Below are 19,867 nucleotides of genomic sequence, written 5' to 3'. Positions count from 1 at the left end.
AAATAAAATTTAAGATAGTTAATCATTGTTACACATTTTGTATTTTTCTTAGCGGGATGATAAGAAGACATTGGATTGTCTATGATAGATAATTTAGAAATAAATTTGTTTATTAGAATATAATTATGAAAATGTCGTTTTTATGTTAGAATATCTTTTACATCTCCCTTTTCTTGAGTTGCATATTAGATTATCCAGTTTGTACACTTGAACACTCTTACACAGAGAGATGTTGCTAAAATTTCGATGAATATATAGTCGAAAATCCGCCTTTATATTTATATGCATAAATATTCTAAATGACATAGGTTGATATTGAAAATTTAAGAAAATATAAGGAGATTTAGGATATTTATTGACGGATATATATATATTGATGGCTTGTAAATTGTATAATACGCTAGATGCCTCAAACGTGAACATGTGGCTAGATTGCTAGACACATTCGAAGTCATCTATTGTGGTCCACATGTTGTACATTAAGATTGAAATGCTTTGAACTAGCTAGACAAGTTAACGCAATTCCCAAATAATTGTTGTAGTGAGAAGGGTGGCTGCCGATCTACTCCATCACGCCATATTGGAGGGTGGTAAACTAGTCAATTAATTTGTTAGTACTAACTTTTTAGCATTGGTTGATCACTGGACTTTACATTGGAGTGCTTCATCTGATCATCTACATGTTTTACAAATTTGAAGGAATTCAACCACATTTATCTCATCTGGTCACCAACTATAAATTGGAGAAGTAAGAAACCTTGCTAAAAGTCATTAAGATAAAGAATATAATTGGCCATCTTATGGACACTAAAATTAATTTGTAATGAGAGTTTCATTGTTAGTTATAAAATAGACATGACATTTTTCTTTATCAAATTAGTATAACCTTTTATAATGAAATACATTTGATTTCGAAAATAAAATTTGAGAAAACTAACTTGTTTTTCTTGATGAATGAAAGAAGAAGGTTAGCTTTATATAGCTGTACATTACAACTGAAAAGAAAAAGAAAAAGGAGTCCAATACGCTAACAATTTTGAATAAAATAAAACAACTAAGCATCCTAAAGAAACGAGATTTATTAACTAAACAACCTTAAAAATAGACCATCCATAATAATAAACTAAAACACAAAAGCTCTAAAATATATCAAACTAGGATATTTAAACTTATTTAAGTACACATAATAATAATTAGACATATTAATTATTATCACGTATTATTAATGGATCCGGGTTAAAAAGGCTAATAATGGGTGTACCCATACCTATCCATTAATTCCAACAATTTTAAAAAAATCTCTCCTTCTAGAAATACTTTGTGATCAATGTTTGTAAAAATAAGAATTCAATTTGTGTAAAAATATTATGAAAAGACACGGTCGTAAATTTTGAAATAAAATTAATCTCATACTTAAAAAGAACATGAGAATTATAGAATGAAAAACAACATTTTCTCTATTTAAACTTGATTTGAAAACTAAAATTTACTTATATGTAAAAGAATTACGTACATATTTGGCATCAACTTGGTTTTTAAAATTTTAATTAAAATATTTTGAATTATTTTTTTATGCCATTTGACCTTGAACTGTTAAACATTCGGCTTGAGGAACTACAACTAACCATTCATCGTATTCGAATATATGCGGGGTTTTGCTTCGGTGTCCGGCCCAATAAAAATATTTGAGACTCTTCACTACTCGAGCCTAAGCCCAAGACCAAGCCCAATCCAAAATATGTTTTAGCCTTCGGGGCTCGGGATGAGCCGCGGGAACCAGTTTTGTTCTCTATGATCACTTTATTTCATATTGATTCATGACAGAGTCAATTTAGAAAATGTATGAAAACTTAAATAGTACTGGGTGTTTTTTACCACATGCGTTGCATTGTTATTGTTTGGTATTATTTTGTAATTTATACTCATTAATTTATTTTTATATAGTATTAAGTATGGTTATAATTTATTCTTCAATAGTATTAATTTTTTAATATTCAAATAATAAGCGAATAATATTTTTCATAAACTAATTTTAATATGATAGAACAACATTAAAAGCCAAGTATATTTAATAAAATAATTATAGACGATAAAATGAATAAATTATTATTAATTATAAGATTAGATTTTAATTTTTTTGAAAATGATAAGGTTAATAGCATCGATTTCTTTTTAAAAAAACTAAATAATATGATCTATGTTATTGAATGTTGATTTGAATTCATGAAAATCAAATAAAAGAAATAAAACTCTAAAATAAATAATAATAATAAAGAACTGAAATATACCTGAACTTCCACATAAATAAATTTCAATCGGTAACAGAAAAGATCATTTTGATTTTGGATTTGATACCGGTTTAGATTAATGGTATTGAGATCTACAAACTCCAATTATATCCATTTTTTGATTTTTTTTTTTTAAGAGTATCTTGCTTTCATTAATTTATGTTGAGATGTAGAGAATATATAGATATATAAAATCCTTTCGTATGCGCGGTTCTTGTGTTTATGGAAGAACCTGTTTTGCAAGTATATGACATTTTGACAACCAATATTCATGAAAAAAGAAAAAAAAATTTGAAATGTTGCATTTATCTATACCATATAAATTGGAAAACTTCAATATAGATAAATAGATATAAATTAAAAAATTCAAAATTTTAAAAGTGATATATATATATATATATATATATATATATATATATATATATATATATATATATATAAACGTATGAAACAATATCTTTTCTAGATATTTTTGTTTTATTTTTTTGCATTTTGAAGTTTATTTTAAAATTAAAATAATAATTTATTTTTTCAAACAATTAATATGGTAAATAATCAATTTTTGAAAATTCAATTAAAATAATATATTAATATAATAATATTTTTTTAATCAATTAACAAAAAAGCATTAAAAAAACTCTAATTTATCGATTATTAAAAACTCAAACTATTATCAATCGACCAATAACCAAGGATATTTTAGGATTTCTAAACTTTCACTAAAAATATTATAGGTAATCTGGTTAAGAGGGATAAGTGGAAGCATCAATCCCAATACACTCTAAACATTCTTTTAACATATGGGTATTAAAATATCTTTATTTTCTTTCATTTGATACTCTAATTGTAAAAATGTTTTTAATACTAATTTATAGCAGTTGCTAAATATATAAATTTAAGAGAAGGATGAGAAATTTAAGAGGGACAAAATTAAATAATTGAGTCTGATGAAAAACTCTCTAAGAAATAAAAACGTGCCCGCCTAAATAGCGGATATTTTTCCTTTTTAGTGGAAAAATAGGCAAAGCTGTAATCATGTTTTAACATTTGAATTTTGTGATAATTCAAGAATAATTGTCTACAAGAAAGACAAGAAAATTGCCAAAGTTATGAAAAAAAAAAAAAAAAAACGAGTTTGGTAGAACCATTATAAATGGATGAAGGAGTCGCAAAAAAAAAAAAAAAAAAAAAAAAAAATAATCGTGTAGATTAATAATGGTAGTTGAATAATAAGGAGAGAAAAAAAATTAAAATTAATCCCCAAATTTATAACTAACACACGAGAATTTATATTTTCAAAAAGTAACAATGAGATCCATTCCTTATAATTTCATTAACGCTTTAATCTTTTCTTCTAAAATAGCATTTTTAACTATCAATTGATTGAGAAGTTGATTCCTAAATTATAATCAAACTAAGTATGAGATGTTAAAATTATAATTTCATTAATATTTTGGCTCTAAATAGAAAAATCAAATTATTAATGAATATATAAATTAAAAATTTTATAGTTAATTTTTGAAAAGAGATCTTGATTTAGGGACCAGCTTATTCTTTTCCATAATAAGAGGGACAAAATTAAATAATTGAGAAACTGTCTAAGAAATAAAAACGTGCCCACCTAACTGTTGGGAAAATCGCTATTTTCCCGCCCTTGGGATCGGCTTCAAGCAGGAACAAATGAGAAAATAAAATAATGACTGAGAAATTAAAGAGAACACGATAATTTAATGTGGAAAATTCCCCAAGTGGAGAAAAACCACGGCCGTTGCCAAACGACAATCAAGAAAAATATTCACTATGCGGCAAATTGTTACAACCACAATTACAAAATATTTTTCTATCCGACACCCTCAAAACACCCCAAATATTTTATACTCCAAGGGACTCCAAGAGACTTGCTCTAAATCTCTAATATAAAACACATTCAAGTATTTTTGGTGTGTTTTGGTGTGTTTAGAAACCTAAACATTGGCTTCCTTTTATAGCCAATTCAAACACTCTCAAAAGCTCATCTCCCCGATGTGGGATTGAGCTAAATTTTTATCGTCAAGAATTATCATACTCCACCATAAAAGAATTATCATAATTCTTTTATGATAATTATCATACCCTTATCGTCAATCATAATTCTTATCGTCAAGAATTATCATACTCCACCATAAAAGAGTATCGCCACTTGGAACCACTTTACCGACTCCAAGAATTTTCCATCGGTCATGTCAGATCCTGCTAATAGTTTATGGTGCAACCCTCCTGTTGACTTTTCCAAGAGTTCATTAGCCATCGACATATTTTTTCTACCACACACTTTGCATCAACTGTCAACCAATGCCGTGTGCATTTCTGTGGACCAGCTACCAATAATCCGTCCTCTTTCATGGCATCTCAATGGGTAGCAATCATGCCAGGAGGACACACATCTCTTAATTACAGAGAGATCACATCATCTCCTTCACCACAGGAGATCACATTGGCAGCAACAACGTTAGAGCTTCTAGCCGAATCACCTCCACCGTTCGGGCAATCCTTCCTCACGTGTCCAGTTTGACCACAAACCCAGCAGACAACCTTCCTCTTTCCGAAGCTTTTATTCTTTTTCTTGGTACCGACAAATAAAGCTGAATCCTCATATGATTTATTTTTCATTTCATTCAGTCTTCTCTCCTCAGTAAGGAGCTTACTAACCACATCCGCATACACCACTTCCTTACTACCATATTTCAGAACAGGTTTCATATGCTCATATGTCGAAGGAAGTGACAGGATGAGTCGGAGAGCTTTATCTTCATCTTCGGTTTGCACTCCAAGAGTTTCTAATTCAGAGACGATGCCGTTAAGAACACTCAGGTGATCTGACAGCTTTGTACCTTCTGTCATTTTCAACGTATGAAATTGCTCCTTCAAATATAACCTGTTGGATATATTTTTTCCTCGGTACAACTCTTCCAGTTTCTCCCACAACTCCTTTCCTTTGTCGTGGACAATCCAAGCACATTAGCAAGAACATTTTTTGCTAGACACATGCGAATTTGACTTGCCGCTTTGATATCCAGCTCCTCCCATTCTTCATCGCTAATCTTGGATTTTTTTGAGTCTCCACTGCTACTGTCTTTTCCTGAATTCTTTCCGCTGACTGGTTTACCCTTCAAAATCTTATGCAGTCCAGACTGAATCAACACGTCTTTGACTTGCACTTGCCACAGTTCAAAATTCATTCTCCCGTCAAATTTCTCAATCTCACATCTCATAGCTGACATGCTTACTTGTGCTTATAACAGTGAACCTAATAATTAATGAAGTAAACCAATTCGGCAATACCCAGGAAAGATCACAATGATCTCCTAGATAATATTACCATTCCACGTAAAATCTCAGTTGGACGGAGGGGTCACAAGTGGTCCCACATAAAATCAGGCCTTCTAGACAGAAGTTACGTGCACGGTATATTATCAGAACTTTCGTACCAGAATAACTTCAATAATTATTGTCAGGACCTTCACCACCGGTACACAAGCACACCAAAGCATCCAAAACTCCACCTGTTTTAAAATAAAATAATTTCTAACAACAGTATTTGTGATGTGGAAGATCAGACTAAGCCGTAACCACAGTGCATACTTATAATTTAAATTACAAGAAATTATTTTAATACTAAAAGCTCCGCCTAACAACTAGGCTCTGATACCACTTGTTAGGAAAATCGCTATTTTCCTGCCCTTCGGATCGGCTTCAAGCAGGAACAAATGAGAAAATAAAATAATGACTGAGAAATTAAAGAGAACACGATAATTTAACGTGAAAAACTCCCCAAGTGGAGAAAAACCACGGCCGTTGCCAAACGACAATCAAGAAAAATATTCATTATGCGGCAAATTGTTACAACCATAATTACAAAATATTTTTCTACCCGACACCCTCAAAACACCCCAAATATTTTATACTCCAAGAGACTTGCTCTAAATCCTTAATATAAAACACATTCAAGTATTTTTGGTGTGTTTAGAAACCTAAACATTGGCTTTCTTTTATGGCCAATTCAAACACTCTCAAAAGCTCATCTCCCCGATGTGGGATTGAGCTAAATTTTTTTTTTCTTTTGTTTTCAACAAAGGCGACTCACACTAACTAGCGGGAATTTTTGCAGACAGAATTTTGAAAAAATACGAATACGTAGAGTAATAGTCGAGCAACTTCAAAATTTCAAATTTATTCGCTCGCATGTTTAATGGACTGAAATTAACATTATGAGCTAAATAATTGAGGTAGTTCACCCTTAATTCGCCAAATTGGTAAAAACTCTTAATCCACCATTAATTTATCAGATTGGTAAAAATTTTTATAGTCAAAAAGACTTGAACTCGAGACCTTTCATTGCTCGTATAAATGAGAAGACAATCATACCATATCTGATTGGCTCAAATAACTTATATTAAAGAATAATAATTTTGGCCTAATAATAATGACATATATAGTCATTCTCTCATATTTTTTTTATATATTATAGAAAAAATTTTCCTCTTAAGATTTTAAAAAAATTACAATTAAGAGCTGGTTTGGTTTAGCTGTTTACAGCTGCTGAAGTGGATAGCGGTTGCTAATAACTAGTGGCTGGTAGTTAATAGCGATTAGCTGATGAATGTTAATTGGTACGGTTTTAGCAGTGGTTGATAATAAAATATAAAATGACCATTAAAGATCTAATTATTTTATATGTTATGATGTATTGTGTATATTTATTTTATTTTTAAAGTGAATATATTATTTTTTATTTTATTATAATTATATAAATAAAAATATTAGTTAATTTTTTAAATAATATTTTAATAGAAAATTGTTATTATTATTATTGAATAACTGTAAATAACATGACTATAAAAATATTAATTTACAAAAAAAAAAAGAAATTTACCAATAGTTATTTTTATAAGGTCAATGAATTTGAAAAAAAATATAAATACAAAAAAGTTAGCAATTGATAAGAAAAACTTCAAATCGAAGCTGATGGAATTAGTAATTTTCTATCAACTGTTAATTAAAAAGATTTTTTTTTATAATTTTCACTATATATGTATACACATCAGTGGATCCAAAAAATTAAATTGGTAGGAGTAATGTATAAATGTAATAATTCAACAGGGCTAAAATATAAAAATTCAGTGAAACAAACACATATTAACATAATTATATATACTAAAACGTAAAAAATTATAAATTAAACTGTAAAAAGCCAGTGGGGCAAGTTGCCTCGTTGCCCCATTGTAGATCTGCCCTAAGTATCATGCAAGGGAGAAGATTCTCAATGTTGAGCTCTCTTTTTAATTTTTATTTTTTTAGTAAAGTCATGTTTAGATGAGTGGTAAGGAATAATATTTGATATTTATACTTAAAAAAAATAGTCAAGAATTTTTTTGTAAATTTAGATTTTATAATAATATTGGTGAGATCCAAACCTAAGACTTATTGACATCTAAGGTATCACTAAATCTATCTTTTATATTTAAAAAAAATTACATATAGATATCAATTCTACAATTCCACTACAAGAAATGGTAATTAGATACACTAAATAACCACAGATTATCATCAACGATAAACTAATTAATTTACTGAAAATTTTCAATTAAAATAATGAACAAATTTCCAAGAAAAGAAAGTCATATTTTAGTGGCGGACTGTGTTTACCGTAGCAACGGAAAATAAAATAAAGTACAAATAATAGCGACGGTACTATTTCATCTCGTAACTGAAACAATTAATTAAAGATAATTAGTGAAGCAATTTTGCTTTGTAACGGACATGTAGCATGTTCATTTAACTAGTTTAGTGGCATATTTTAAAACATTACTGATTGAAATATTTGTCTGTAATTTTAATTTAAACTAAAAAGGCAATTTTTTCGCCCTCCAGAATCAATCAACAGTGGTCGTATTTCATTAATATGCACTATTCATCAATGCCCATGACACACGTCCGAGAAAATATGCAACTCCTCTTTCCACTATTATTCATTCACTTTCTACTATTATTTATGTTTCATTTTTCTTTGGTAATTTGTTGTTTAATTATTTATTTATCTTATGTAATTGTTGATATTAGAAGTTGATTGATTTTAATTGAAATTGTTTTTTATTTTTTATTTTTTGGAGTTGATTAATTTCAATAGATATTATTAGAACAAATAGTGTAATGTTATTGTACAATAATATTTTAATCAGTATATAAAATTAAATTGGTTTAATTAATGAATAATAAATAATATATTTAATTAACTAGATTAAATAATTAGTATAATGACTTAATTTTTAAAATGTGATTGATTGTATAATTATAATTAACTTAATTACAGCAGAATATCATTTCAAAAAAATTAGAGTAGAATATAAATTGTTGGTTCTTTTATTATGTCATTATTTGTTTAGGGAATTATATATATATATATATATATATATATATATATATATATATATATAGGAATTTAAATTTCGAACTTAATTTGTTTCTTGAATTTGTGAGAATATACTTTGTATAATTTTTTTTAGAATTGGATTTATTTAAGTTTCTGAGATTAGGTTTTAAACAAATAAAATTTAAGATAGTTAATCATTGTTACACATTTTGTATTTTTCTCAGCAGGATGATGAGAAGACATTGGATTGTCTATGATAGATAATTTAGAAATAAATTTGTTTATTAGAATATAATTATGAAAATGTCGTTTTTATGTTAGAATATCTTTTACATCTCCCTTTTCTTGAGTTGCATATTAGATTATCCAGTTTGTACACTTGAACACTCTTATACAGAGAGATGTTGCTAAAATTTCGATGAATATATAGTAGAAAATCCGCCTTTATATTTATATGCATAAATATTCTAAATGACATAGGTTGATACTGAAAATTTAAGAAAATATAAGGAGATTTAGGATATTTATTGACGGATATATATATATATATATATATTGAAGTCTGATTTTTGACTATGGTTTAATATTTTGATATTAGAGTAAAAATAAAATAAGAAGTCATAAAATTTGCTCGCTGTTTGGAAAAGAGAGAACGGAAAATAAGAAAGAAAGGAAAATAACAAGGGAAAATAAAAGAAGATTGTTTTATTTTCTTTCCTTGGATATTTTCCACTTTAGATTGAAAGGAAAATAAAGAGAGGAAAGAAAATATTACTGTTGCATAATTGCAGTTTTAACGTTAACATTTTATATAATGTTACAAGTTTACTTGACAAATAAAAATAATATATTTAATTAATTACTATTTAATTTAATTAAATACCATCAATCACAGTCTAAAAAAAATAATATTTATTTTTTTAATATAAAGCATCAACAATAATATTTTGGTTCTTTCCAATTTCCATCCTCTATATTTGCTATTTGTGGAGAATTGCAGCGACATGGAAACAAGACAGAGGAGTTAATTGTTGGAGATAGGAAAATGAATTTTTTTTGTAATTTTGTACAAACATTGAAAATCTCCCACAAAATTTGTTGTTTTATCTCCGATTCGGAGAGATTGAAAAATTGCGGGCCAAGAGGATTTCAGTACAAATTCTCCTTCCTCTGCAATTTTCTTAACATAATCCAAACAGAAGAAAATAACTTTCCTCAGTTATTTTACTCAATTATTTTCCTTTCTCAGCTATTTTCCACCTTTCCAAACACACATTTAAACATTTATGTGGATTCCTTGGATTTTTTTATTTGGTTGAGAAAAAGTAATTCATAAAATTGATGAATTTCATCATTACTTCAATTTCGTCATTTTGAGAGAGAGAAATCTCAGCTCAGAGTTGGGATCTTTATTAATTACATACTTTTATATGAACGATGGAATTTAAATCATTTAATTTTATTTTAAAAATAACATTTCAAACTATGTAATTATTTTCAATCAAATAATAAAATATAAGATTCTATGCCAACAAGATGTGGTATGGTTGGTCTTTTCACTAGTGTGAGGAATTAGAGGTTTCGCGTTCGAGTCTTATTTTAAGGAGAGTGAGAGAGGTAGTTATGTTCATAGTTTCAGAGCCATTGGTTTCGGTTTTAAAACTGTAGATTTCGATTATAAAAAGCTTTAAGGATTGAATCAAAATTTAAATCACTTTTAGGCACACTTTAAGATGGTTTCAGAACCACCGGTTTTGATTTCGTTTTGATTTGAAACCGAAATTAGATAATCATTTTTAAACTTATTATTTTTTTTTAGTTTTGTATTTTGAATAAATAATAATAATAATAATAATAATAATAATACTATTGGACAAACTAAACCAAATTAATAATTAAAAGTTTTAAAATTTAATTTAAAAATTATAACAAAACAAAAAAAATATATTATGTGTTTCTTGTAAATTTTAGTTTTTCATAGTTTAAAATTAGAATCTTGGATTCTAATTTTAGAAAATGAAGAACCGAAACCAAACAATAAAAATATGATTTTGATTATGGTTTGAAATCGGATGCCATTGATTGGAGTATGATGGCAATTTTAACTCGATTACTATTCGGTTTTGATTTGAATTCAACTTCGGTGATGCCTATTAAAATGACTAATGGCATGTGTAACAAGGTAGGTGATACAACTGCAAATATTAAATAATGAAAAAAATGTGTGCTATAATTAATATATTTATTATATTTCCTCGTAAAGAAATATCATGTCTCTGGTTCACTACATTGCTGCAGTATTTAAAGGGTTCACTCATCAACTCCACTTTCAAATCAAAACCACACCAAAAAAGATTAACAACAACAGGAAATGTCTATATCAAATCTAATTTCTCTCAACCAACAATGGCTTCCAATTCTTGCAGTCTTTCTTCTTCCAATTTTCACCCTCTTTCTCTTCAAAAGCAAGAAGAGAACTGAAGGTCCTAAACTACCACCAGGTCCAACACGACTCCCCATTATTGGCAATCTTCACCAGTTAGGCGACAGGCCGTACTACGATATGTGGAAATTGTCACAAAAATATGGCCCTGTCATGCGAGTTCAATTAGGGAGATCACCTGGTGTTGTTATCTCTGGTGCAGAGGCTTCAAGAGAAGCCATGAAAGACCATGATCTTGACACTTGCAGTCGCCCTTTATCGGTCGGGCCCGGTAGACTGTCATATAATTTCTTGGATGTTGCATTTTCTCCATATTCTGATTACTGGAGAGAAATGAGAAAGTTGTTTATTTTTGAGCTTTTGAGTATGAAAAGAGTGCATATGTTCTGGTATGCAAGAGAAGAGCAGATTGACAAGTTAAACAATATTTTAACAAATGCATACCCTAATCCAGTTAATCTTACAGAGCTAATATTTAACATGATTGATGGTATTATGGGTACTGTTGCTTTCGGAAGGAGCTATGGACAAGTGGAGTTCCAACAAGGTTTTGTTAAGGTGATTAGTGAAGCTATGGATATGTTAAACAGTTTTCATGCGGAGGATTTTTTCCCTAGTGCTGGAAGATTCATTGATTCTTTGACTGGTGCTCTTGCTAAAAGAGAACAAACTTTCAGAAACCTTGATGCGTATTTTCAGAAAATTCTTGAGCGGCATCTGGACCCAAATAGACCTAAGCCTGAACATGAAGATATTGTTGATGTCTTGGTTGGGCTGATGAGAGACCAAGGTGCTTCTTTCCAACTTACTAAAGACCATCTCAAGTCTATTCTCATGGTATCAAATTCAATTTTTCTTTCAAATAATGTTCTTTCTTTTTTGTGGATCTCCAGGCTAATCTTCTAAAACTATAATACATTTTTTGGCAGGATATCTTTGTGGGTGGCATTGATACAAGTTCTGTGACAACCGCATGGGCATTCACAGAGATACTAAAGAATCCAAGAATAATGAAAAAAGTACAAGAAGAGATAAGAGGAATTGTTGGACCAAATAAAAACAGAGTAGAAGGAAGAGATCTTGATAAATTCAATTACTTGGAATTAATCGTAAGAGAAACCTTCAGAATACACCCACCAGTCCCACTTCTGATCACTCATTTTTGCACCAAAAAATGCAAAATTGGTGGGTATGACATTTTACCAAGCACAACAGTATTCATCAACACTTATGCACTTGGAAGAGAACCATCTAAGTGGGAGAACCCTGAAGAATTTTACCCAGAAAGATTTGAGAACAGTGATGTTGATTACAGAGGGTCCTACTTTGAGTTGGTCCCATTCGGAGCTGGAAGAAGAATTTGTCCTGGTCTGGTAATGGGTACTACAGCAGTTAAATACACATTGGCTAATCTTTTATATGGGTTTGACTTTGAGCTCCCTAATGGAAAGAAATTTGAGGACTTTCCAATGGAAGAAGCTGGTGGTCTCACTATCCATAACAAGCACGATCTTATACTTATTCCAAAAAAGCACAAGTGGGACTAAGATTTTATTATTGTTTATGTTTGTTTCCCTATTTTAGGCTTTTTTTTTTCCTCGTTGATGTCATGTGTTATTCCTCAATAATAAATAAATAAAATGGTGCATCACCATTAAATTTCCTATATTTATGTGTTGGATTTTATTGTTAATAGTGATTATCTCTATATTTAAGAATCATAAATCCAAATATTGCCATAATGAAAGACCTTCCACCCTTCTTCCTGCCAAATTTTTAATTTGAAATTTATATTCTGGAGAAGAGGTGGTGCAAATAAATAATTTGGATTTAAATTTATGATGAGGTTCTATTATTACCAAAATAACTGGAAATGATAATATGAATGATTGTCTTTTTTTTTTTTTCTTTTGGAAAAATAAATGATTTTCCTTTAGAACTTATTACTATACTTCTTACATTCTTGGTTACTTCCAATTCTACCCACCAAATAATAACTTCGGGTTTGTTCAATAAATTTAACTGCTCTAGTAACTGTTGGCTGTTTTAATATATAGCTGTCAGTGTTTTACGAATAGTTAGCTATTAAATATTAATTGTTAATAGTTATTCATTATATAGCGGTTTAGAATAAAAGTGTTGGCTACGATGATTAGATGTTTATTATAAAATGACAAAAAATGTATGAAAGTAAGGAATAAAGTAAAGACAAGTGATGTGTATAGGTGTTATAAAGAAATTATAAAAAGCTAAATGTTAATGAAGATAATATTTCATAAAACACTATCTCAAATTCTAAAGATAAGTAGATATTATATTACTGAACGTTATAATTAACTAAGATAGTGTTTCAATCCTGTCAAAACACTAAACACTGCTTCAAACACTGCTGCCGAACAAGACTTTCATCAAGGTTATAATTGCAGAGAACAAAAGATGAGTGAATTATTGTAATCTGCTTTCCTCACAAGACCATAAGCCCATACCTCCATCACAATACTTTAAAAATATGTATTTATATATATATAATCATAATTTAAGGATTGAAATATTTTTTAAAATTTAAAATTTTAGGAATTAAAATATGGTAAAATTTAAAAGGTTAAATATGATCAAATTCATATATTATACATCTAGCAGACAAGCTCTAAAGTGTAGAATCGAGAACAAGTGTACATTAGCACTTGGAGGCCTATTTAATGTAGTTTTAGGAATTATATCTCAAATTTAGTTCGATGATGGCTCCAATTTAAGTAAAAAATTCCTATTCAATACTTCCATATCATTTATTTTGTTTATTACACTTTAATTAGTAATCAAATGAATTAGATTTGTAATAATAAATAAGTTTAAAGTTAGATTTGATATTAATATTAAATCTTTAGTTTTTCACATCCTCATTTATGTTTTATATATATATATATATATATATATATATATATATATATATATATATATATATATATATATATATATATATATATGAAAGTTCTAGACTTTCTCTTTATTCAGTATTTTATTTGTAAGAGTTCTGACGACTTGCAATGAATCAATGGGCTCCAGAAATTTTCGTTTTCTTTTTTGAGAATTTTTTTAGTTTTTTCTTTATTTTCCACATTATAATTGGATAATTTTTAATTTTAAAAATTAACAATAATATATTTTTAAGAATTATATTCATATTATAATTCTATTTAAAAATTAAATTTAACAAATTCAAACTTAATCTACTTTTTTTTATTAAAATTTTTATCTACTTATATTTCTTATGTAAAACGATATTCAACCTAGCCCTTTTTTATCTCTAGTCTCTTGCAATTAAAAGGATTTCTTCATGAGCCTTAGAGAAATTAATTCAATCACTTTCCATCAAGACATTGTAGTTTTGTTTTTTCTTACATTAATTTACATATTGTGTATGTATTGCCAATGCTTCTGTTTCACTCTATTATGGCAAGATATGCCAATCTACAAGGTCAGCCGTCAGATTCATCCCCTTGAGAACTAGTTTTGATTTTATTTAGCAATTAATAGCACTTGTGAAATTTGATACATATGAAAATTTTGATTTGGATGTAGAAAGGGACGTTTGATACTAAGTTGAACAAATGTTAAAGAAGTCTTTGTCTTGTGATTGGTAATCTCAACTAGAGAATCTTTCCCGTTAATAAAGAAAACGTTTCATGAAACACTGTCTCAAACTCTAAACTTTAAATATTATGATAAATATTATATTATCGAAGGCTATAATTAATTAAGATAGTATTTTAATCCAATCAAAATACTAAACACAACCTCAAACACTTTTGTCGAATATGACCTAACTGAGTATTTTATTATTCTCTATGTTACTAAGTTCTGCTGCATAGTCCACACACAGTTTTCTGGTTATTAGATCGGTTCTAAACATGTATAGTTTTTAGCATTTAATTAAAAAGATGTAAGAATTTAACTTTCTTGAAAATTACTTCTCTAGACAGGGTTCAAAGCCCCGCTCATGGACCAAATCAATGATAGTAAGGATTTTTTAAAAAGTGTTTCGATTTTTTTTTTTTAGTGTATAGTCAGAAATATCATCGTTTCAATAAAAAAACTTTATTCTCGTTATTTGATCTATGAGTGAGGCCATAGATCCGGTATAGATAAAATTTTCCCAAACTTTCTTTTATAAGTTTTCCCTATATTTTAGCATTCCTTTTTTGGAAGAAATATTTTAGCATTAATTAGATGACTATAAATACATCCACTTTAGATTTAAATCTACATATTTTAGAGAATCCAAATGATTTACAACGACGGTTGTTTCATTGATTAAACCAATTGCAACGACGGTTCTTTTATATGACTCGCTAATTGAATCATTAACTCATTGATTAAACCAATAACTCATCCATTCGATTCTTTTATTTGGGGCACTGTTGGGATCGGGTTTAATAATAATGCCATCAAGACAACATAAAATGACCTAAATAATTTTTTATCATCTTTTATTTGATCCCATTTTAGCTTTCTTTCTCATATTCACTCTCGAGACAAGCAAAGATGCTTTTAGAACCCTAATTTACTCTGAAATTCTCTCAGTTCTTTTCAAACCATGACCCCAATTCCTCCAATTGGAGAATATATCTGTAACACAAAACTTGACGAGGAAACCATCGCTTCAAGGAAGAAGCATTTATGGCGTGTGAGCTTAGCAAACTAAGAGATCACTTTGGTCCACATTTTTAATCGTGATGACCACAGTGAAACCCCTTGAGACTCCTTTTATAAGAATTTGAATTCTGATGTCTCAGATGCAGAGAATAAGATCATATGGTTTTTCATCAATCTCGCTAGTAGTGATGATTCTAAAGAAATGACGCCAACCAAAGATGAATACAACGACAATGGCAATGTTGCCAGTGTATGGAAGTGGTTTTTAATTTCAACAGAAAAATATTTTTCACCGTTTTTTATTATTTGGGCATTCAGAAAAATAAGTCAACAAAAAATATTTTTCTAGTCAAAAGAAAACTAAGTCATTTTTTAAGAAAAATAATTTCTCATTTTCGAGAGAGTAAAACATTTTTCGGACGTTGACAAATTTTATAAATTCATATTTTTTTTTAATTTATTAATCATTGTAGTCACTACTATTAGTTACTACTTACCACCGACCACCACCCCCGGCTACCACCACGGACCACCACCACCATCCACCTGACTTCATAATTTTTTTTTTTTTTTTTTTTTTGTATTCTTCTCATATTTAACAATAAAATTTTTAAATTATAAAATTTCTATTATTATTAATCTTTTTTATGCTCTTATAAGATAAAGACTTTAATAATTTTAACTAATTTTCAATATTATAACCAAATAACGGAAAATAAGTGTCACGACCCGTCTCTATGGGCCAGACCGGCACTAGGGCCCAGGTAAGCTTAAGGCCCCCGAGGCCCGTAGTAAGCCTAAATCACTAATATCTATGATTTCAATATAATATTTAAAACATTCAGCCTATATTTATAGAAAAATAAATCTCAAGATTCTATTAAATTTCGGCCCAAATTTATCAGTTACAACATTTCCACAGATCGGACCCAATTAACAATGCATCACATTTATAATAATAAACGATTAAAAGTATACAAATCCTACAACTGCGGAGTCACTAACTGTTAGTATACATAGCAAAATAATTATGGAACTAGGAAAAATTCTTTATTGCCCTACGCCGAAGAAACATAGCCTAAATCCGATTAAAGGAAAAACCTACTTCCTGAAAAATCAAACAAGACATGTGAGTTTTCTAAGGAGTAATAATTATTGCACAACACACGCAGTCACACAAATGTGTACACATATTAATCTAGTCATCCGACTAGTTATATGCTCACTCAGCCAGTCACACAAATGGCATATCACCAGCACTCACAATCATAAACATCTTCATATAATCACATCACGTGGAAATTAGTCAGTGGCGCCACCTGAAACCCCAACGAGCCGTCCTCACACATGGCTCGCCCTCTCATACATGTGCACCAGGGAGCCGATCCCCCATACGGCCAACTGGTCTAATCCTCACTGACCAGTCCTCTCATTGTATTTCCATTCTCTCTTTTCTTTTCCATACCAACAGGAGGCAACCCGGTGGTCTCCATCCAATCTAGATCATCAAGTGCTCACAACAGGAGGCCACCCTGCGGGCTACAATCAAATCTAGATTATCAGGTGCGCAACAACAAGAGGCCATCCTGTGGTTCTATATAACCCATATCATCAGGTGCACACGGGGGCGCCGATCTCCCATTTTCCCGGCCGACGGTCAAATATCATATCATAATCAGGATCCATATCACAGACCGTCCTCACAAACCCATGGTGGTCCACTTCATCCCAATTCCACACAAACAAGGCATAGTATATTCATAGCACAAGTAATCAAACATTTCAATTAAATGCAGACATATTAATCAATTAGACATCGTAATGCGATGCACAATTAAACATCCAAAATTAATGCAAATAAATAAATAAATAAATAAATAGCATTAACAATAAACAACAATAATAATATAAATAACAATAATAACAATAATAATGAGAATAAATAAATAAAGATGTGAATGATTAAATGAATAATAAAGACAATAACTAATCAGAGCCCTATATTTATTATGTACCAAATCATAGAACTAATCTAAATAAGACTTATTAATTATGTTATTAATCAAAATTTATCTAAGTTCTATCGAAATTTCGGCAGCACCTCCCCTAAAAATTGGACTATCTACCTGCTCAGATATCGCAATATTATCATATCTTTATCAATCATTGCACACAGCCCATCCGTCGGGCAATCAATCAATTTAAAATCCCATCCTCCTTCCAAAACAACAATACTCATACAAGATTATTTGTTAAGTCATAAGCCGACCAAACTAAAAACTTATGGTAATTAAATTGTTAAGCTGTTAAAACTCATTTTTAACAGTAACTATTTATAACTACTATTTATTTAGATTCGATCATCTAATTATCTAACTAATTAGTTCCGATTCGTCCTTCACGTTTCGATTTATGACAATTATTCCAAAATGACTTATGTCCTAGATTTTCAACATTAAATATATTTAGCTAGGTTGAATAGTGATTTTTAAATTATATACTCAACCTAATATAATCACAATTTCTAACAAGTGAATCCTAAGTTCGAATTCTCCTATAAATCCCCCAATTAAATTCACAAGCTTCCAACCTAATATATTTACAAAAGACCATAACTGTCTATATATATTTAAACTATTCCAATAACCTAACTTCTTATTATTCAATTCAATTTATTTAATAACTCAATTAAATTCGTTACTCAATTAATTCTTTATATACAAAAATTAAGAGTTGAATCTTAGAACGTACCAATTGAGAATCGGGCAACGATTCCGTGATCAGCGTGAAGAGAGGAACATTCTGTCTCTCGGGGCCTCGCCGGAGTGTCGCCGGCCGGTCACCGGACCGCCGCCGCCCGCCGCCGTGCACGGTGGCCGAAAAGTCGCGAGTGTCCAGAAAGTTGCAGGGTTACAACCACCCGACTCCAATTTTTGTGAGGATTCCAAATCTACAATCGGTTTGTTGAACTAGTGGCTCGTTTGGCCGAAACAAGCCCGACAGTCCCTTCCTTGCCGGCGGCCATGGTGTTTTCGATTTCTTCCACTAAAACCGTCGCTTCTTGGATGGAAAACGTTCACACAGGATGGAGGAGTCGATCGGAGCTCACCTTGAAGCTTCACGTCGCCGGAATCGCTCGATCTCGCCGGAGTTGCAGCTGCGTCGCGAAGAAGTTGAGGAAGCCATATCCGCGCCACTGAAGGTTCGATCGGAGCGAGGGAAGACTGGAATCGTGCCCAGTATCGCCAAAGGAATCGATCGCCACTTCATTCTTGTCGAACGGTGGCCGGAAGCGAAAAGGAAAGGGAAGAGGAGGGGCTGTCGCGCGTGCCAGGAAGAAGAAGGGGAAGAAGAAAGAAAAGAGAAAGAAAGGCGATTCTAGAAGAATCTGGGTCATTTCGGTTCGATTCGAACCGGTTTGATTCAATTCAGCGATTTAGCTCGATTTTGTTTTGTTATCTGGTTTTTTTTTTTTTTTTTCTTGGTTTTTAGGTTATTCGTGTGGTTTCGAAAATTAATTTGATTTCTGGGTCCGGTTCGATTTATTTTTAATTATTTTACTTAGGTTCCTTAACTTTTTCTCCATTTACTCAATAAAAATTAAAAATATTAATAGTAATGATATTTGATTTTGGGTTAATTAATTTATATATATTCATAATAGATTAAATTGCTGGAGTTTCATATTATTTCTTGAAAATTTTAACTGTTTTCAAATCGAAACTTCTGATGATATATTTGGGCTTAGGCCCAACTCGCAAACCTGGGCTCGATTTGGGATTTTTATTCTAATTGTAGCCCACACGATCAAAATTTCTGATTTTTGATTTAATAAAAATTCAAAGGTTTCGAAAATAAAAATTCGGGGTGTTTCAATAAGTCATTAGGAAAATATTTTTCAAAGAAAATGTTTTCAATGGAAAATATTTTTCTGCAAGTTATTTTAGAGAAATAAATGGAGCATCAGTAATCCTATATTTTCTTTTTTAATTATTTGAGGAGGTAAATTAATTCTATTTCAATTTCATTCATTCCAAAACTTGAAAACGGTAGTTACACTTATAAATCTTCAAA

General features: G+C 30.1%; 1 protein-coding gene across 1 annotated transcript; it reads left to right on the top strand.

The window, feature by feature from the left end:
• Positions 1 to 10,993: 10,993 nt before the first annotated feature.
• Positions 10,994 to 12,776, top strand: LOC149497820 (2-methylbutanal oxime monooxygenase-like). Its single transcript, XM_089719481.1, has 2 exons — positions 10,994 to 11,977; positions 12,070 to 12,776. The coding sequence occupies exons 1-2, from the start codon at positions 11,069 to 11,071 to the stop codon at positions 12,685 to 12,687; spliced, it is 1,527 nt and encodes a 508-aa protein (XP_089575607.1). The 5' UTR covers positions 10,994 to 11,068; the 3' UTR covers positions 12,688 to 12,776.
• The last annotated feature ends 7,091 nt before the right edge of the window (positions 12,777 to 19,867 follow it).

Source organism: Jatropha curcas, chromosome 3 (genome assembly GCF_041381405.1).
Source record: "Jatropha curcas cultivar XTBG-Jc1 chromosome 3, XTBG_Jcur_1.0, whole genome shotgun sequence".
Taxonomy (NCBI): Eukaryota; Viridiplantae; Streptophyta; class Magnoliopsida; order Malpighiales; family Euphorbiaceae; genus Jatropha; species Jatropha curcas.
This window is presented reverse-complemented; position numbering and strand designations above follow the sequence as displayed.

Excerpts from the sequence above, each read along its gene's own strand:
- LOC149497820 (XM_089719481.1), top strand. The coding sequence starts at position 11,069 with ATGTCTATATCAAATCTAATTTCTCTCAACCAACAATGGCTTCCAATT. Across the intron at positions 11,978-12,069 it reads ATCTCAAGTCTATTCTCATG|GATATCTTTGTGGGTGGCAT; the intron begins GTATCAAATTCA and ends ATTTTTTGGCAG.